The sequence below is a fragment of the Theropithecus gelada genome, chromosome 12 (genome assembly GCF_003255815.1).
Source record: "Theropithecus gelada isolate Dixy chromosome 12, Tgel_1.0, whole genome shotgun sequence".
NCBI classification, from domain to species: Eukaryota; Metazoa; Chordata; class Mammalia; order Primates; family Cercopithecidae; genus Theropithecus; species Theropithecus gelada.
Window position 1 is genome coordinate 45673523 of NC_037680.1, and position 16906 is coordinate 45690428.

Consider the following 16906-nt stretch of genomic DNA (forward strand, 5'->3'; position numbering starts at 1 on the left):
TGCCATGGTGGTTTGCTGCACCTATCAACCCATCATCTAGGTTTTAACACTCACATGCATTAGGTATTTGTTCTAATGCTCTCCCTCCCCTTGCCCCCCACCCACCGACAGGCCCCAGTGTGTATGTTCCCCTCCCTGTGTCCATGTTTTCCCATTGTTCAACTCTCACTTATAAGTGAGAACATGCGGTATTTGGTTTTCTGTTCTTGTGTTCGTTTGCTGAAAATGACGGCTTCCAGCTTCATCCATATCCCTACAAAGGACATGAACTCATTCTTTTTTATGGCTGCATAGTATTCCATGATGTATATGTCTATCATTAATGGGCATTTGGGTTAGTTCCAAGTCTTTGCTATTGTAAATAGTGCTGCAATAAACATATGTGTGCATGTGTCTTTACAGTAGAATGATTTATAATCTTTTGAGTATATACCCAGTAATGGGATTGCTAGGTCAAATGGTATTTCTGGTTCCAGATCCTTGAGGAACTGCCACACTATCTTCCACAATGGTTGAACTAATTTACACTCCACCAACATTGTAAAAGCATTCCTATTTTTAATCGGGTTCAATAATAGCTCTTTGATAAAATATGTATTTTCTTTATTTTCCCATTTAACTTGTGAAAATAAATTCATTAGAATTTATTGAATAAAAAATATTACATAAAGAACAGGACTGAGAAACATAAATCTAGTTAATTTTTTTTTTTTTTTTTTAAAACAGGGTCTCACTCTGTCACTCAGGCTGGAGTGCAGTGGCACAATCACAGCTCACTGCAGCCTTGACCTCCCTGGGCTCAGGCGATCCTCCCACCTCAGCATCCCAAGTAGCCAGGACTATAGGCACACACCACCATGCCCAGCAAATTTTTTTTTTTTTTTTTTTTTTGTAGAAATGGGGTTTTGCCATGTTACCCAGGCTGGTCTTGAACTCCTGGGCTCAAGCAATCCACCAAACCTCAACCTCTCAAAGTGCTAGGATTACAGATGTGAGACAATGTGCCTGGCCAAGTTAAGTTATAAATTTTTACTTGACAATTTTTTTTTTTTTTTTTTTTTGAGACAGAGTCTTACTCTGTCACCTGAGCTGGAGTGCAGTGATGCAGTCTCACCTCACTGCAACCTCTGCCTCCCGGGCTCAAGCAATTCTCCTGTCTCAGCTTCCTGAGTAGCTAGGACTATAGGCGTGGACTACCACACTGGCTAATTTTTGTATTTTTAGTAGAGATGAGGTTTCACCATGTTGACCAGGCTGGTCTCAAACTCCTGACCTCAGGTGATCCTCCCACCTCAGCCTCCCAAAGTGCTGGGATTACAGGCGTGAGTCACCACGCCCGGCCACTTGACACCATTTTTAAAGGTATAGAAGCAACAGATTCACATCTACAGCTCAACTAAATCACACGAGCTATAAAAATCCTCCCTGGACAAGGTACAATCTGACCATGAACTGGAATGAAAATATTCATTTTCCTGTTATTCATATGGGATAGACTGCGTCTCACTGTTGCTGGTATTTCCTGGATTGACCTGATATTGTCTATGACACAAAAATCAATTTCTTAGCTTTTCTGATACTCGTGTGATTTCTACCTATCCACAACTGTAGTTTTAATTTGGTTTTCCTCACCACCAACTTACCAAATCACTGGCTATCACCTGTCTCCGATGGTGTCCATTATAATCACAAAAGTCTATGTAATCAAGATAGGAGTCCATGAAGTAGAGCAGTCTGTTGGGGTAGTCAATAGTTAAGCCGCAGGGCCAGAAGATCTTGTCCTGGACAATGACAGTGCGCATGCTGCCGTCCATGCTAGCCCGCTCGATGCGAGGGTGGTGGCCCCAGTCAGACCAGAACAATAGATGCTCACTGGGAAAGGAAACAAGTTACCAATTGGAGGGGATGTATTTAAATATTTAAAATAACTGTCATTTTAAATAATACAACATCCTGTTTATGCCCTGCTTAAAATAAATAATCTCTGGTTCAGAATATGTGCACAGAGTTTATTATTTCCTCTAAGCATCACAAAGTAAAACTGTCATAACACAATCACAACCCATCTGGGTATTTTTATAATGTTTCATAAAACATGTAATACATAATGTCATCATGTAGTACATGATGACATTGAAACGTCTCAATGCCAATTCATGTTTGTTTATAATCCACAAATAGTTGATCTAGAAAAATCCATCTGTCCTTGTTTGTCTACCCTGTCATGTTTTTAGATAAGGAAATCAATTTATTCTTCATCACGGATTCATCATAAATTTCACTGGTGTGTAATACTTTACAGTATCTAGGAAGTCAACATCACATTGAACATAACTTGCCTAATTTGCCGCCCTGCAGCAAAAAATCTGTTATCAAATATAAGTAAATTCAGGGAGAGAAGCCCTCAAAGATTTCCAAACACATGGGAGAATTTGTCTACCTTCCCTTTAGGACCAGTAGGCAAAAACTGCCTTCCTTATATGACTTAAAAGGGAGCTCTCATAAACTACATAAAACTGAAGCAGAAAAATCCAGCTTTTTTGTTGTATAATCATGAGTTATCAAAGTTACATCAAACTGGCCCCTCTATGGACTATTACTGCATGCAGTAATTAGAAACTTAATGTTTGTTTGTTTTTTTTTCGAGACAGAGTCTTGTTTTGTCGCCCAGGCTGGAGTGCAGTGGCATGATGTCCGCTCACTGCAAGCTCCGCTCCCCCAGGTTCATGCCATTCTCCTGCCTCAGCCTCCTGAGTAGCTGGGACTATAGGCGCCCACCACCATGCCTGGCTAATTCTCTTTGTATTTTTAGTAGAGATGAGGTTTCACCATGTTTGCCAGGATGATCTCGATCTCCTGACCTAGTGATCTGCCGGCCTCGGCCTCCCAAAGTGCTGGGATTATAGGTGTGAGCCACGACGTCCGGCCAGAAACTTAATTTTTAATTATATGACATTTTGAAAACTGTATTGCCAAGCTAATAAATCAATGTGATCTAAAAAAAAAGTAAACAATCAATTGCTCTTATATACTTTATGAAGAAGATAATTCAGATGAAGGAGACATAGCAATACCCAGTTGGACACCTACCATGTTTAAACAAAGGATCATTTTAAATTTTGCATATCAGCAACATGCATATCAGCTACATCATGTTATTGTTGTTTTTCCCTCATCATAACCATGTCAAGGCAACATAATTTTAAAAAAAAATTCTTACTTCATTCTGGGATCTAATGCTAGTCCTCTTGGATTTGTTAGGTTTTTACTAATCAGCACAGTCCTGTGGCTCCCATCAATTTTGGAGACTTCAATTGTTTCCAGAGCATAGTCTGTCCAGTAAAGATTACGACCTACCCAATCTATTGCAATAGTTTCAGTCAAGATGATGCTACTGTCAAATACCTAAAGACAAAAGTGAATAAAGACTGATTTCTAGAGCAAATAAATGAATGCAAACATGGATATTATATAAAAATCTAGATTAAAACATCTAACTTGTCCTATAATTACTTGTCAGGATTAGAAAATTTTGTCCTCTCATGTAGCTAACCACCAAATCAACAGTAGGGTTTTCCGAGAAAACTATACAAGATTTTGTCCCACTGAATATTCTAAGATAACTTCATTGTTGGGTTAGTGCATAGTTTCGTTTTGGTTTCAAAAGTTTTTGCAACTAAGCAAAAGCTCTATCCATCTGCTTAGTTGGCAACATTACGAAACGTTATAGTGTTTGCATGCAAAGAATAATATCCCTGTTAATTAAGCACCAATAATTACAAAATAAAGTTGTAAGAGGCAGAGGAAATGTAACTATCAGGAGCCAAGAAACTGAAATTCTGGGAGATGGATTGAGAAATATCACTAAATTAAAGTTAAGAAAAGCAACCCCTTAACTTTCCTGCATTTTCCTCTGCTCTCATCCACAAGAAAAGACTGCAAAAGGAAACTTAAAGACATTGTGAGGTCTCTGCATCACTGACCTGGAATTCAGAATCATATATCTGCCTTCAGAGGCCACCCTCCTATTGAAAACAGCCATAAATTCATAGTTATGAACATGCAAGTCTCTTGGGTGTTATGTGGCCCAGAAGGTACCATGAGAGCTACCCGGTTGAGGTAGGGCCTTCTCTCACTGGTGAATAACAGCAAACAGACCCAAGACAGGGGAACTAGCCAGGCCAAAGGTCAACAGAAATGTACTTACTACTCTTCTGTCCGTTCCATTTTGAAACGCACTCCAGGTTTTACCCTGAGTTGCATCAGACCAAAAGATACGACCACTAATTGAATCAAAATCAACAGCTACAATGTAAGAACCATTCTCGACCAATGAATAGATATTGTGGACCTGGGAGGTGACACTGTCGGCAATAATTTTGTTCTGACTTGCCACAAGTAACAGCAGATTCTCAGATGCTGTTCAAGAAAAAAATGCAAAAATTTCAATGATACTGGGAGAAAACACAAAACAACTCTTTAAAACATTTGATTCAATACTTTTGGTAACAAAAAGAAGGTGTAATTCCAAACTATAGTAAGTTGGTGGGGAGGGGAGGAAGCCCCGTAAGAATGATTTTAATCACTTCATTCTTAACCTTAATAGTTAGCTGGTTTTCATGAGTCCTTAAAATAGACTCTTTCCTGGGTTATATTTAAATGTGTTTCTAAATACTAGTCTAGAGGAGACTATGCTTACATTCTTCCTTTTACTGTATTTATTTTTGTACTTTGTTTATCTTCCTTACTATCAATAGATTGTAGGCTTCTGGACAGCAGGAATCATGTCTTAAATATTTCTGTTTTCTGAGGCTCTCAACTATGGCAGAGTTCTAATTCTCCCAACACCCCGTCTCTTCTTTTTCTTTTCAGTAATAAAGCATGCCAAGTTTTAGCTTGGCACAGACTCTCCAGCCAGAGACATTTCTCTCCCTCCACTGAAGTTTGGATGACCACATGACTAAGTTCTGACCAATAGGATGTGAGTAGAAATTATGAATCAAATTTCAGGTCACATTCTAAAAAAGGAAGCTGCTTGCCTTCCACTTTCTCTTTCTCTGTCCTACTTTCTAAGAGAAGCTAAAGCCTAGAGCATTGGAACCCTTGATGTAAGTCACACGATGAGGATAACAGAGCAGACCCATGCCGTGGACTGTCTGACATCCAGACTCCTACTACATGTAAAAGAAAGAAACTTTCTGTTTCTGTTTTAGCTTCCTCTATTTGGTCACTTTGAAAGTGGTCAAATCAATGTCCTAATACACAGTAAAAATCACTTTCTTATAGCAGAAACTGAATTAATATTGGTTGAATTCAATTAATGTAGCATTATATAAAGATGCTTAACTATAGTATAGAAGTCATTTTAAATGATATAAAAGCCAATGATTTAAAAAATCATTGACTTGTATATGTTTTAACCTCTATTTTCCAAAATACACCAAGATTTTAATGTGTATTACCCCATTTAATCCTCACAAAAAATTGAGGTTTAAAGAGATTGCATAATCTTTCCAGGATTCAAGTCGATCTAACTCCTAATCAACATTGTCAAATGCCTACATGTGCCATTTGATTTTAAGCTCTGGGATGTGCTGATAAACTGGCTAGGGTTAATTCAGCAATTACCTGTAACTTTGCAAGTCCTCCCATCACTTTCTAACATGTAGCCTGTATCACATGCGCACCGGAAAGAACCTCTCATATTGTAACAGTGCTGGCTGCAAGAGCCTGGAATATCACATTCATCTATGTCTTCACAGGTCTTAGAATCATTGGCAAGTAAGAATCCCAATGGACATAGGCATTTCGCCCCAAAGGGCTCTTGAACACACTCGTGAGTACAACCACCATTGAAATCTGAGCAGCTGTTCCCGTCTAGAAAAAAAGAAAGAGAATAATGAAAAAAGAAAATCAAGAATCTTTGCTTCTTTGATTCACTCTTATGCAACATTTATTATGCAGTCTCATGCCACCTTCAATACAATGCCCAGACAAGAGCTAAGTGCAGCATTCACTTGGGTGAGTTCCACAGGCTGTTCGGGGTTTGCTCTAATTTGCCTGAGGATTTACCATCCTTCATATCTATTGGAGTATGATCACCTTCTTCACTACAACCCGATAGTATAACTCCATTTAATGCAATGAGAACCCTTGGAAAAATATTGTTGACATCAAGGAAGAAAAGTATCATTGATAGAGCATGCAAAGACACCTAAAATTGTTTCTCATTTTCTTCCTCTGAAATTCTTCTATCTATACAGAAATGGAAGATAGACAAACATTTAAGAGAAAAGACTAGAAAATCTATGAAGTGAACAAATCAAAGAGGAAAGGTCATTGAAACATTAGAGTACACAGATCCAATAACACATCATCATGCCTTAGTTTCAGGGCCAAAATGAAAATGCCTAAAGCCACCCTAAGACAGTTCACATGCCTGGGGATGCAAACGCCCTTATTTCCATGTGTACTCTAACATATTTGTAAGAGTCATAACACAGACATGCATTAGAAAGGGAAGCAAGTTAATATAATCAGGACGTTTTCAGAACAAACACAACATATATGAAATCATAAGAATCTGAAATACTTCACAATCATACCTGGCTGGGGTTCATCTGAGAGTGAGCATTGATTAAAGAGGAAAGAAAGAAATGACAGTAATTAGGATTACATGCCAATCACAGCATTTTAATCACAGCAACACAAATCCCTGGACTTCATTTTTTTGTGACAAGTTCTGATTGAAATTAGAAAATATTAAAGTTAGAAAAATTAATAAGCACATTGCCAACAGAACCAAATTTAATTTGACAATCTAATGGCCTCAATTTAGTCTCATTTTTTGAAACAAAGACATAAAAAGAAGTAAAAACACATAATCAAGTACAAAAGATTTAATCAGAAAATTATCCAATGGTGATGTATTTGAATTCAATTATGGTTACCCCCTACACAGATGTGAACTCAGAGAGGAACTGAAATCCTTCCTACAAAGCTACACAGTGACTGTGACAATGGTGATGTACACCAGGCTACTGTTCAGAATGAGTTTATGGCCAGTAAACTGTGGTCAGGAAACTTACTGCAAAGTGGGGACTCATCTGTCCCATTGGGGCAGTCAAAGATGCCATCACACACTACACTCAGATTCACACAGATGTTATAGCCAAGACACTGCCATTGCCAACTAGGACAGCGAAAGGGCTGAGTAGGGCAGTCCTTCTCATCACTCATATCCCCGCAGTCATTGTCCCGATCACAGAGCCATGCCCTGTGGATGCAGTTTCCGTTGTCACAGTGGAAATATGATGAAGGGCAAGTCTTGGGGACACAGGCATTGTGCTCATCAGATCCATAGAGGCAGTCTGGATGCCCATCGCACTCCCAGAAGTTCGGGATGCAGATGCCATCTTCTTGGCACTGAAATTCATCTGAGTGGCACATACCAGGAGGCCTGGTTGCTAGAAGGAAAACATGGGGAAAATGGGCTTGTGAATGTAATTTGTGATCCCTTTTATAGTCTACACTTAGAGGAAATTATTTTGGATCCAACAGTAGGTTTATAGTAATGACTATGACCAAATTAATATTGAAGGCTAAATGATATAGAGTCTTCTCCCACATCTTAGTACATGGAAACATTTCTGTGGCAACTAGTGCATCTGACAACAAACGAAGTACAGAATGCACAACTGCTGACTGGCAGATAAGTACCTGTGTCAAAAGAACATTCTGTTTCCTTTTCCTGTGTTTCTAATGTTCTTCCAGTTGCAGATTCGATACTAAAGTTTATCTATCTTTCTATGAAAGAATCACTAGAACATTACAATACAGCTTAAATAGCTATGATTACTTTGAACTTCATGTGTTTAATATCATGTTTGGGTGTTACTATTTTCCCTCAGATGAACTATATCCAATGAAACCAGCACACACTAAGTAAAACTAAAGTTAATGGTAAATACTCAATTCTCTGCAAACTTTCCACTATTCATCAAGCAATCCTGGAGAGATAGGTAAGAACCGCTTCCCTATTTCACAGGGGTAAACCAAAACTCTCTACCAGGGATCTCACAGGGCAACAGCAAGCCAGCACCAATTGACAGTTTAACCGCAGTTCATCACAAAAGTTTATGTTTTTAATGTGAAACAGGAAAATTAGTGATTAGGAATTTCTAGATGTTGTGCAAACTATAAAGTGTATAAGCATTTTATTTAACTTTTCATTTTAATCCATGGCTTTTTACACTACCTTTCTGATGCAGGAGGAAAAATCATGAAAACTTACTTTTTATGGTCTGAAACACCATTGTTCAAACAAATAATCAACTCATTGATGAGTTTTTGCAAGTCTAAAATTCATTTAAAACGAAAAGTGGGCAAATAACAAATCATGTGAGTATAGGTTTCCAGTCCGTGAAGATTATAGATCCATCAGAATTACATTGTATGAAGTCCTACTTGAATCCTCCAACTGGAAGAAATTTCTCTTCTCTGAACCTCCATAGAATTTTGTCTGTGCCATTTCTAAGACCCTTGTAACTGTCTATCTTGCTTAACTGTCTCTTGCCTTCTATAATCTCCCTTACGAGAGTCTAAGGACAGAGGCCATAAATAACATCTTAGCAGATATTCAACACATAATAGCACAAAGAATGAATTCATCAGAGTCAATACTAAATACAGCTCCATACCATTCCTACACCATGATTTGAGCTCTCTTCTGAAACTTAAAAGAAACCAGTAAAATACCTTTATACTGAGTAGAACCTCAAAAGTTTAAACCCACTAACGTGGGAAGTCCTAAGAAAAACTAAAAATGAAAACAAAAATATCTAAGGAACATTTAGCCCATCTAAGACGCTATTTGAAGTGTCCATTTATACAACCACTTGATTCGCTAATTACACATTATATGGCAATGTCTACTCAATTTTACTGTATGTTCAATACTGCATTCCTTTGAGGATACTTTCCCCCAGTTTGTCTGAGTTAGGGAAAATGTGTGGCAATATCAATATCAATACTGGCAAAAATGAAATGACCCCTTTGTCTGAAACATGCTGGGTTTGTGTTACTTACGACAGCCTGCTTCATCCGAGTTGTCACTGCAGTCAAAAACACCATCACAACGATTCGTGACACTAATACATTTATCCCCACTGGCACACTTGAATTGAGAAGCAGTACAGTTTAATACTAAGAATGAAAGAGAAAAGCATTAGAAATTAACTCAGGGCTAAAATGACTAAACACTGAGATTTTTCTTTTTTGTTGTTATACTTTAAGTTCTGGAGTACATATGCAGAAGGTGCAGGTTTGTTATATAGGTATACATGTGCCATGGTGGTTTGCTGTACCCATCAACCAATAATCTACATTAGGTATTTCTCCTAATGCTATCCCTCCCCCAACCCCCACCCCGCAACAGGCCCCGGTGTGTTATGTTCCCCTCCCTCTGTCCATGTGTTAACACTGAGATTTTTCTAAATAAACACTGTGAATAAAAACAAAAGCAATGCACTTACCACAGCCAACCTCATCAGATCCATCAACACAATCCTTGTCCCCATCACAGACAAAAGATAAGTCAATACATCGATGGTTGGGGCAATTAAACTGACTAGGCTGGCATATCTCTGTCGAATCTAATGTCATCCGAAAACAAAACCAACAAGTTTATTTCCTGTGCAACAAGTACCAGAGTCAAACTAAAAATGGCTAAATAGCTACAGAAGTTATCTCAATTGTACATGGGTTCAAAATTCTTGCAAATCAGCCACACTATCAAAGTCAGCTAAGCAAAAGAACTCAAAACTAGGATAGGTTTTAGAATTGAGAATAAAAGATTACAGGGCAGAGTCAGAAACTGTTATTACACCTTGGAAAATAGACTACATTTAGAAAGTAAGCATCATGTGCTTGGACTGGGACTACATTTAACGAATACTACGAAGTCCATGACTCTAGACCAAAGCCAAGCAATGGAGCCTAATTAGGCAACAAAACCAGCATGACCCACATGCCTAGTAGCAACAGTGTGTAGACAGACCCCCCCAAACTGGATGTAAAAGTCTAAACAGAACAATTCTAAAAACCAGGGTCCTATCTTGCTGTTAAGACCATAGCCTTGGAGTCGGATGCAGTGGCTGGCCCCACCCACAACATGAAATTATATTAAACACAGACTTACAGGGTATGAAAGCTAGAAGGGATCTTAAAGCTCATCTATTCCAAATGACAGTGACTTGCCTAGTCGTGCAACCAGAACGAGAACTTAGCCCAGGGAACTTTGCTCCATCTTAAACTATTATTGAAGACATGAAATAAAACAACAAGCTAAAGGAAAGCAGAACTGGCAAGATGGAAAACAGGTGGATAAGATCAATGGAAATTTCAATTTTCTGTGCCTCTTTATTTTGATGTCTTTTTGCTTGTACTAAATGAAAAAGCAACATCAATAGCCAAAGGTCTGGATATGTCTATGTGACTTTTAATATTGTTTTAAATATATAAATAGATAGTTGAGGGATTTTCACTTTTTCAATTCCTATCTGAATTGAAATGTTTGGCATCAGAGGCAGTCCTTGCTTTGCTTCCATAGAACTCAATACTTACAGGTGGACTCTAAGCATCCCATGTGCAGGCACATGCCTTTATCCTTATAACCTAGCGAAACAGAGATTGACAAGTGGAATAGAAGTACTAAAGAGACAACGAAAATTGTATGAGCCTTAGAGGAGAGAATGCAAGGCTGTTTGCTTGTTGAAGTCTATTTACAAGGCTGACCAACCAAGAGAAACCAGTTCAAAACTTACTGCAGTTCTTTTCATCAGATCCATCCCCACAATCATTGTCTGTGTCACAGACCCAGTTCTTTGAGATACACTGGTGATTATCACAGGTGTACTGGGTGTCAAGGCAGGAAGCAGGTGCGTGGGTGGGGCAGTTGTGCTCATCACTGCCATCCACACAGTCGTTGCGCTTGTCACAGCGCCAGTGTGCAGGAATGCACTCCCCATTGCCACAGGTGAACGCCGAAGATGAACAGGTATTATCTACAATAGTAACAAACTGGTCATGAACAAACTCGTTTTTACAGACTTTTAAATGTGTTCTTGCCTTGTAAAGGCTCAGTTCACCTTTTATAATGGAGGCATTGTATATAATAAGGAGAAATGTTCATCAGGTGATGTCATCATCATTAACATTATTAGCTGGCATTTATTTGGTATTTATCATAGAAAAGGCATTTTTCTAAGTTATGCACACACACATCATATAAGTTTGCTTTAAATCCTCACAAGAATACTATAAAGTACATATAATTGTCTGCATTTTACAGATAAGGAAATTGAGGCTTTGAGAGATTTAGGAACCTGCCTATGATTCACACTCTGGTTGGACTGACTCTAAAGCTCATCCTTAACTTTCAAGCTGTTACTTCCTCCAACCACAATTTCAAATTCAGACTATAGAAAGCTTGAAAATGTGTCATATGAAAAGTGCAAATAGATAAAACATTAAGGTAAAATGTTGTGCTCTTAGAAACAAGAAGATAATACACAAAAAGATGAACATTTAAGAAATTTCAGAAAAATGTACAAGTGAGCACTTTACTCTTTCAAATCTGTCACTCCTCTTTCTCTCCAAAAGAAAAGTTATTATTAGTATTAATTTTGCCTTGATAGAGATTTCTGAGATTTCAACTGTCTCTATCTTTTTTTTAATTTGAATGTAATACTTTTGCCTTCTGCAATAGTGTTTATTAGGCCTCAAACTATATAGACTAGATTACCATCAAAAGAAGAATATAAAGGTTAAGATCACCATTTCATTTTTAATTTATTTTACTCTAACATGGGGGAAAAGGAATATAACACATGATATTTTCCAAAGGCTATGATTGCAAGTAGTTATTCTGTGATACTATTGCCTTAGTTGCTGAAGGTTAGGTCTAGTTTATTTTCGTTGTTGTTTGTTGGCTTATTTTTTTGAGGCAGGGCTTCACTCTGTTGCACAGGCTGAAGTACAGTGGCACAGTCTTGGCTAACTGCAGCCTCAACCTCCCCAGCTCAAGCAACTTTCCCACCTTAGCCTCCTAAGTACAAATGTTTGTATTTTACAAATTTTGTGAAAATACAAAATACAAATTAGCTGGATGTGGTGACATGTGCCTGTAGTCCCAGCCACTTGTAATTTTGGGTTTTTTTGTATTTCGTAATTTTGTATTTTGTAATAGCCCCAGCTATTTGGAATTTTGTATTTTTTTGTAGAGACTGGGTTTAGTCATGTTTCCCAGACTGGTCTCAAACTTCTGGACACAAGCAATCCTCCTGTCTCAGCCTCCCAAAATGCTGGGATTACAGGCATGAGCCACCTTGCCTGGCCAGATCTAGTTTATTTCGATTTGACTTTTTGAGGAGTTTGCCAAGACATAATGACTGCATTGGTCCAAACAGCCAACGTCAAAGAAAAAAATTGTTGAAGATAGTCTAAATCAAGGCTAGAAACCATCCATAACATTATAAATGAAATTTCTTGCTTAGCTTTCTAAAAGCCTTCAAAGTACTTGTCAAGAATCTGAAATTCTAAAAGATATTTTTTCCCATATAAATAGCCCAAGCTTTTATTTATTTTCTTTAAAGCCCACCTCTACTCTATTCATCCCAGGAAATATCGCCAGTGCACAGCTACTTACTAAGTGTGCCACATAGTTGCTCATCACTGTTATCATGACAGTCGTTGACTCCATCACAGCGATAGTAACTGGGCACACATCTGCCATTTTTACAGGGGAAGGAGAATACGCCACACTGCTCCGTGGGTGGTTCATTGGTTGGGTCCCCCTCGCATGTCAAGTGATTGGAAGCCAGCCTCATTCCATAAGGGCACCCACACACTCGCTGGAAATTTGGCACCGGGAAGCAGAAGTGGCTGCAGTCACCGTTAGGATGCGTGGGTTGATTACAGGCGTTAGAACCTGCAAAAGCCAAGCCCCAAGGGAGTCAGTCATGTACATTTTCACTAGGTGGGTCACGGGTTTGATTTGTGAAGGAAAACAAACGGGACAAAACATCTTTCAGACCCAATACTAAAAAGTAGCTTCCTCTTGGAAATCAACCTGCCAAATACAACACTCCATTTAGGTAAGGAAAAGTCCCAAAATGTGTTTTTCCTGACAATGTTTAAGGCTAGCAGCATTGAACAGAGATTCAAAGTCTTACACTCTTAGATTATGTGAATGACAAGAATATAAAACTATCAGGAGCTAGACCTTCAAGTAATAAGTACTTAAAAAGAACAGGAGCCACTGTAACAAATAAATAAACCCATACCAAAAAACCCAAAAAACTGGGCAATCTCACCAGTCTGGATGTTGACATCATATGATTTCAAATGCAGTATGTAAGCAATGCCACTTCGGATAACTGTCATTTCTCCACCATCTGCTTTCCTGACTCGGATAACGGCACCCAGTCTCCAGTCAGTAAAAAATAAATGCTCTGAGAAGAAACACGGGTAGATTAATATTTTCAGTCACAGCTAACTTATAAATAAATCACTTGAGAAAATGCAATAGGCTTGTAATGCTTCTTGCAGATACGATCATCTCCCCCATAAATACCTGTAATATGTTTCTGTTACCATTTTCCATGACTTGTTACGCCCTAGTAATGCTCTGTGGAAGTCTGTATGTTAATAATACCAGGGTTCAGGTTCAGGCAAGCACATATGGAGTTTTATGATGGCATTTAGTAGCAATTGGGTTTAGTTCTGCATAGGTAATAGTGAAAATAAGAATCAGAGAATTCTTCTACAGAGCAACTCAATGAGGCCTCATAGGTCTGCGCCCGCTAAAGCACTCACCTGCTGAGTGCTCTTAGGCAAATACTACACTGTGTGAAGGAGACAGTCTGAATCATTCCTGAGATCCTTCCCAGGTCAAACAGTCCATATTCTATGTTTTAATGACAGCACTTAAATTGTATTTTTTTTCCCCTTGACTTAAATAAGAAGCCGTTGAGAAGGAAAAGTACAGGTCTAGATCAAAAAGAAACTTTCATTGTATGTTTGAGGATCAATAAAAATCTCAACACAAGTGTGCGTTCACCTATAACCACACTACTAATGTTCCATGATGCTCAGAACAGTAAGAGAGAGGCAACGTAAGATTCTAAACAACAAAAATTTAATCATGTTCACTTTACACTAACTACTGCAGCAGGAAAGTAAACATATATTTTTAAAAGAAAGAATTGCATCAACGTGGATTTTCTCTTTAATGATAGTTTAACTAGAAAACCCTAATTAATCAGAAAATGCTGAAGATGTCGTAAATTTTATTCGACCAATTTCCTTATCCGTGCTCTAATCAATGACCAGTCAGTCGTTGGACTCCCTAAATCTTTCTAGAAACTGGCAATCCCAGTCCCACTACTCACAAAGGTATCCTAATATACTTGAATAAGTAAGGAGTTCAATAAATCTTTTAGTTCTGTGTGGTGCACAATCAAGAAGATCTAGCCCTTTAGTAAAAAGGTACACAATTTCTCTGGTGTTGCACAACAAAAGAACTTTCCAAAAGAAATTCACAATAAACAACAATGTTGAAAGAAACAAATACTTATTGCTATTTTGGGAATGTTGTGTTGCCCTCATGGGTATGCATTCAATTTTTTTCATACTGATGAAACCAAAAGATACTAAAACTACGTTTTCTTGAATCCCAAAACATCCCATCCCAGAGCAGAGAAAATTCAACATTTTTATAATGTTTCTATGTGACAGCAAATAGCATGTGTCTGACATCATTAGTAAAAGGGAGTAAATGGATGGCAGCAGCAGGAGGGGGACGGGAGGAGTATTTATAATTAACTCATCAAAAATCTCATGAGCATTTTTTAAATACCACACACTCCTCCACAGATAAACAGACAGCAGGACAAGATATGCAATATACTTACTAACTGTTCATTCCACACATACATTCTACGCATGTGAGAAAGTCTTTGATTTATAGTGAGTGTCTAGTATTTTCAAGCACTATGTTAATTATTCAAAGTAGGAGGTTTCAACCAGGGACACAACTAGCATATACACAGGGCTTTTGGTAGACCTAAACAAAACATGACCCCTCTAACTAGAGTAATCATGGTTTGTCAAACAGACCCAGGATAGATTTCAGTCTCTCCTCACCCTCTTGGCCTAGCATTTTTATGCAGTGCACAAGCTGTACAACCATTCACAGAGCTCCTGTTTTCAAGACTAAGCAAACCACCTGTTTCATGGTACCAGGCTATATTCTTATTCCCAGCAACTCAACTCACAACAGCAAGCCTACACTCAAATGGGGAGCTGAGAAGGCAGGCGAGCATTGGCTGTGCTCATTGTGACTGTAGTTCCCCAGAATTCATGTTTCCCAGCAATTTTCACTAGTAGCATGAAATTATTTGGAAAGGTTGATGAAAAAACAATTATGTCTCACTGTTCTTCATAAAGCAAAACCTAACACTTCTATAAAACAAAGATGATGTCAGTTCTCCAACATTTTGAATAAAAAAGTTTCAAAGTCATTCAGTGAATATATAGTTGATGAATACGTGTAATCGTTTTTTCCATAAGGATCTCTAATGAGATTCTTACAAACACTGGAGAATAATGAAATGCACAATGATGACTATAAACAGCTCTTGCTGTTTTATTCTTGAAAATGAAGGCAGTAATTTACTGTTTCTTCATGTGATACTTGTATAACTAAGTAGTTGGGATGTTGAATGGTATAATACATGTAATCTACAAAGTGCTACACCCATATACATTGTCAACATTATACAAATATATGCAAAACAAAAATCACACTCTAAAAATGAAATACACCATCAACAAACTGAATGTTTTGTCTATATATAATAGCGCTATTTAAAATTTTTTCATTTTAAAGTGGCCAGCTTTTCTGGGATTGTGAGAATGCCACATGAGGATGAGTTTACTGTTGTAACTTGCAATGTATAAAAACAATACATACCTTTATTTCTTTAAAACATACCTCCAAAGATGGCAAGTCCAAATGGATGTGTCATCTGCTCTATGTGGCCCAGTCTTCTTCTGTCTAAACCATCAAAGGTGCTGTGCTCAATTTTATCAAAATAGGCATCTACCCAGTATAATCGTGAAGCACTAAAATAATAAAATGTTTAATTATCTCTTATCCAAAAACCATCAGAGCACCCTTTACACAAAGGGCATTCAAAAACAGTAGGGTCAGTTGACACATTTATTAAACAATGTTTTTAAAATTTAAATTATATTTATTAAAAATTTAATAGTTTTATGTCCCCCAGAAAGAGACAGCTACTTTCATGAAGTGACTTTCAATCAATTGTCTTAGAAAACTTAAAATGTTGCTATCTTTGAGCCAGAAATTTTATTTTCTCCTTGTGAAATCAACAAGTTAAGAAAAACATTGGTAGTAATCTATGTTTAAAAAGTTAATATATTTCTTCCCTTTTTTTCTCCCATAAGTTACTTTGGCATTTTCATCTTTATAAGCTTATTTACTCTATTCCTTTTCCTATGTTCCCAGATAGATCATCAATTTCTTGAGAACCATATCTTATACTTTCAAAGTTCTCCCAAAGTGCATGTAAGCAAATGTGCATTTGTTGATTAATTGACTCCAAAGATTTCCTAAACTCAAGACGCTCCCTGTAAGAAATTACATACAACCTACAGTTCATCAAATCTGTACCCTACTTCCAATGGGGCTTGGGACCCACCACCCCCATCTTAAGTTTCCACTAAATCTTATCATTCAGCTTTCTCTAGTAATTTTCTCAGAATACTTATGAATTAATTAGTTTTCACCCCAGCAGTAGCTGGCCAACTATGTTTATGTTCT

The 16906-nt window shown here is 37.7% G+C and overlaps 1 protein-coding gene across 1 annotated transcript in view; it reads right to left on the bottom strand.

The window, feature by feature from the left end:
- LRP2 (LDL receptor related protein 2) overlaps window positions 1-16906 on the bottom strand; it is a 214089-nt gene that overhangs the window by 103536 nt on the left and 93647 nt on the right. The window contains exons 19-29 of the mRNA XM_025404400.1: window positions 16055-16185; window positions 13374-13511; window positions 12707-12988; window positions 10824-11063; window positions 9534-9653; window positions 9088-9204; window positions 7089-7466; window positions 5629-5877; window positions 4208-4419; window positions 3221-3405; window positions 1644-1872 (exon numbers count right to left, since the gene is read on the bottom strand). Coding sequence (XP_025260185.1) covers window positions 1644-1872; window positions 3221-3405; window positions 4208-4419; window positions 5629-5877; window positions 7089-7466; window positions 9088-9204; window positions 9534-9653; window positions 10824-11063; window positions 12707-12988; window positions 13374-13511; window positions 16055-16185 — 2281 coding nt within the window. The remainder of the gene's footprint in view (window positions 1-1643; window positions 1873-3220; window positions 3406-4207; window positions 4420-5628; window positions 5878-7088; window positions 7467-9087; window positions 9205-9533; window positions 9654-10823; window positions 11064-12706; window positions 12989-13373; window positions 13512-16054; window positions 16186-16906) is intronic.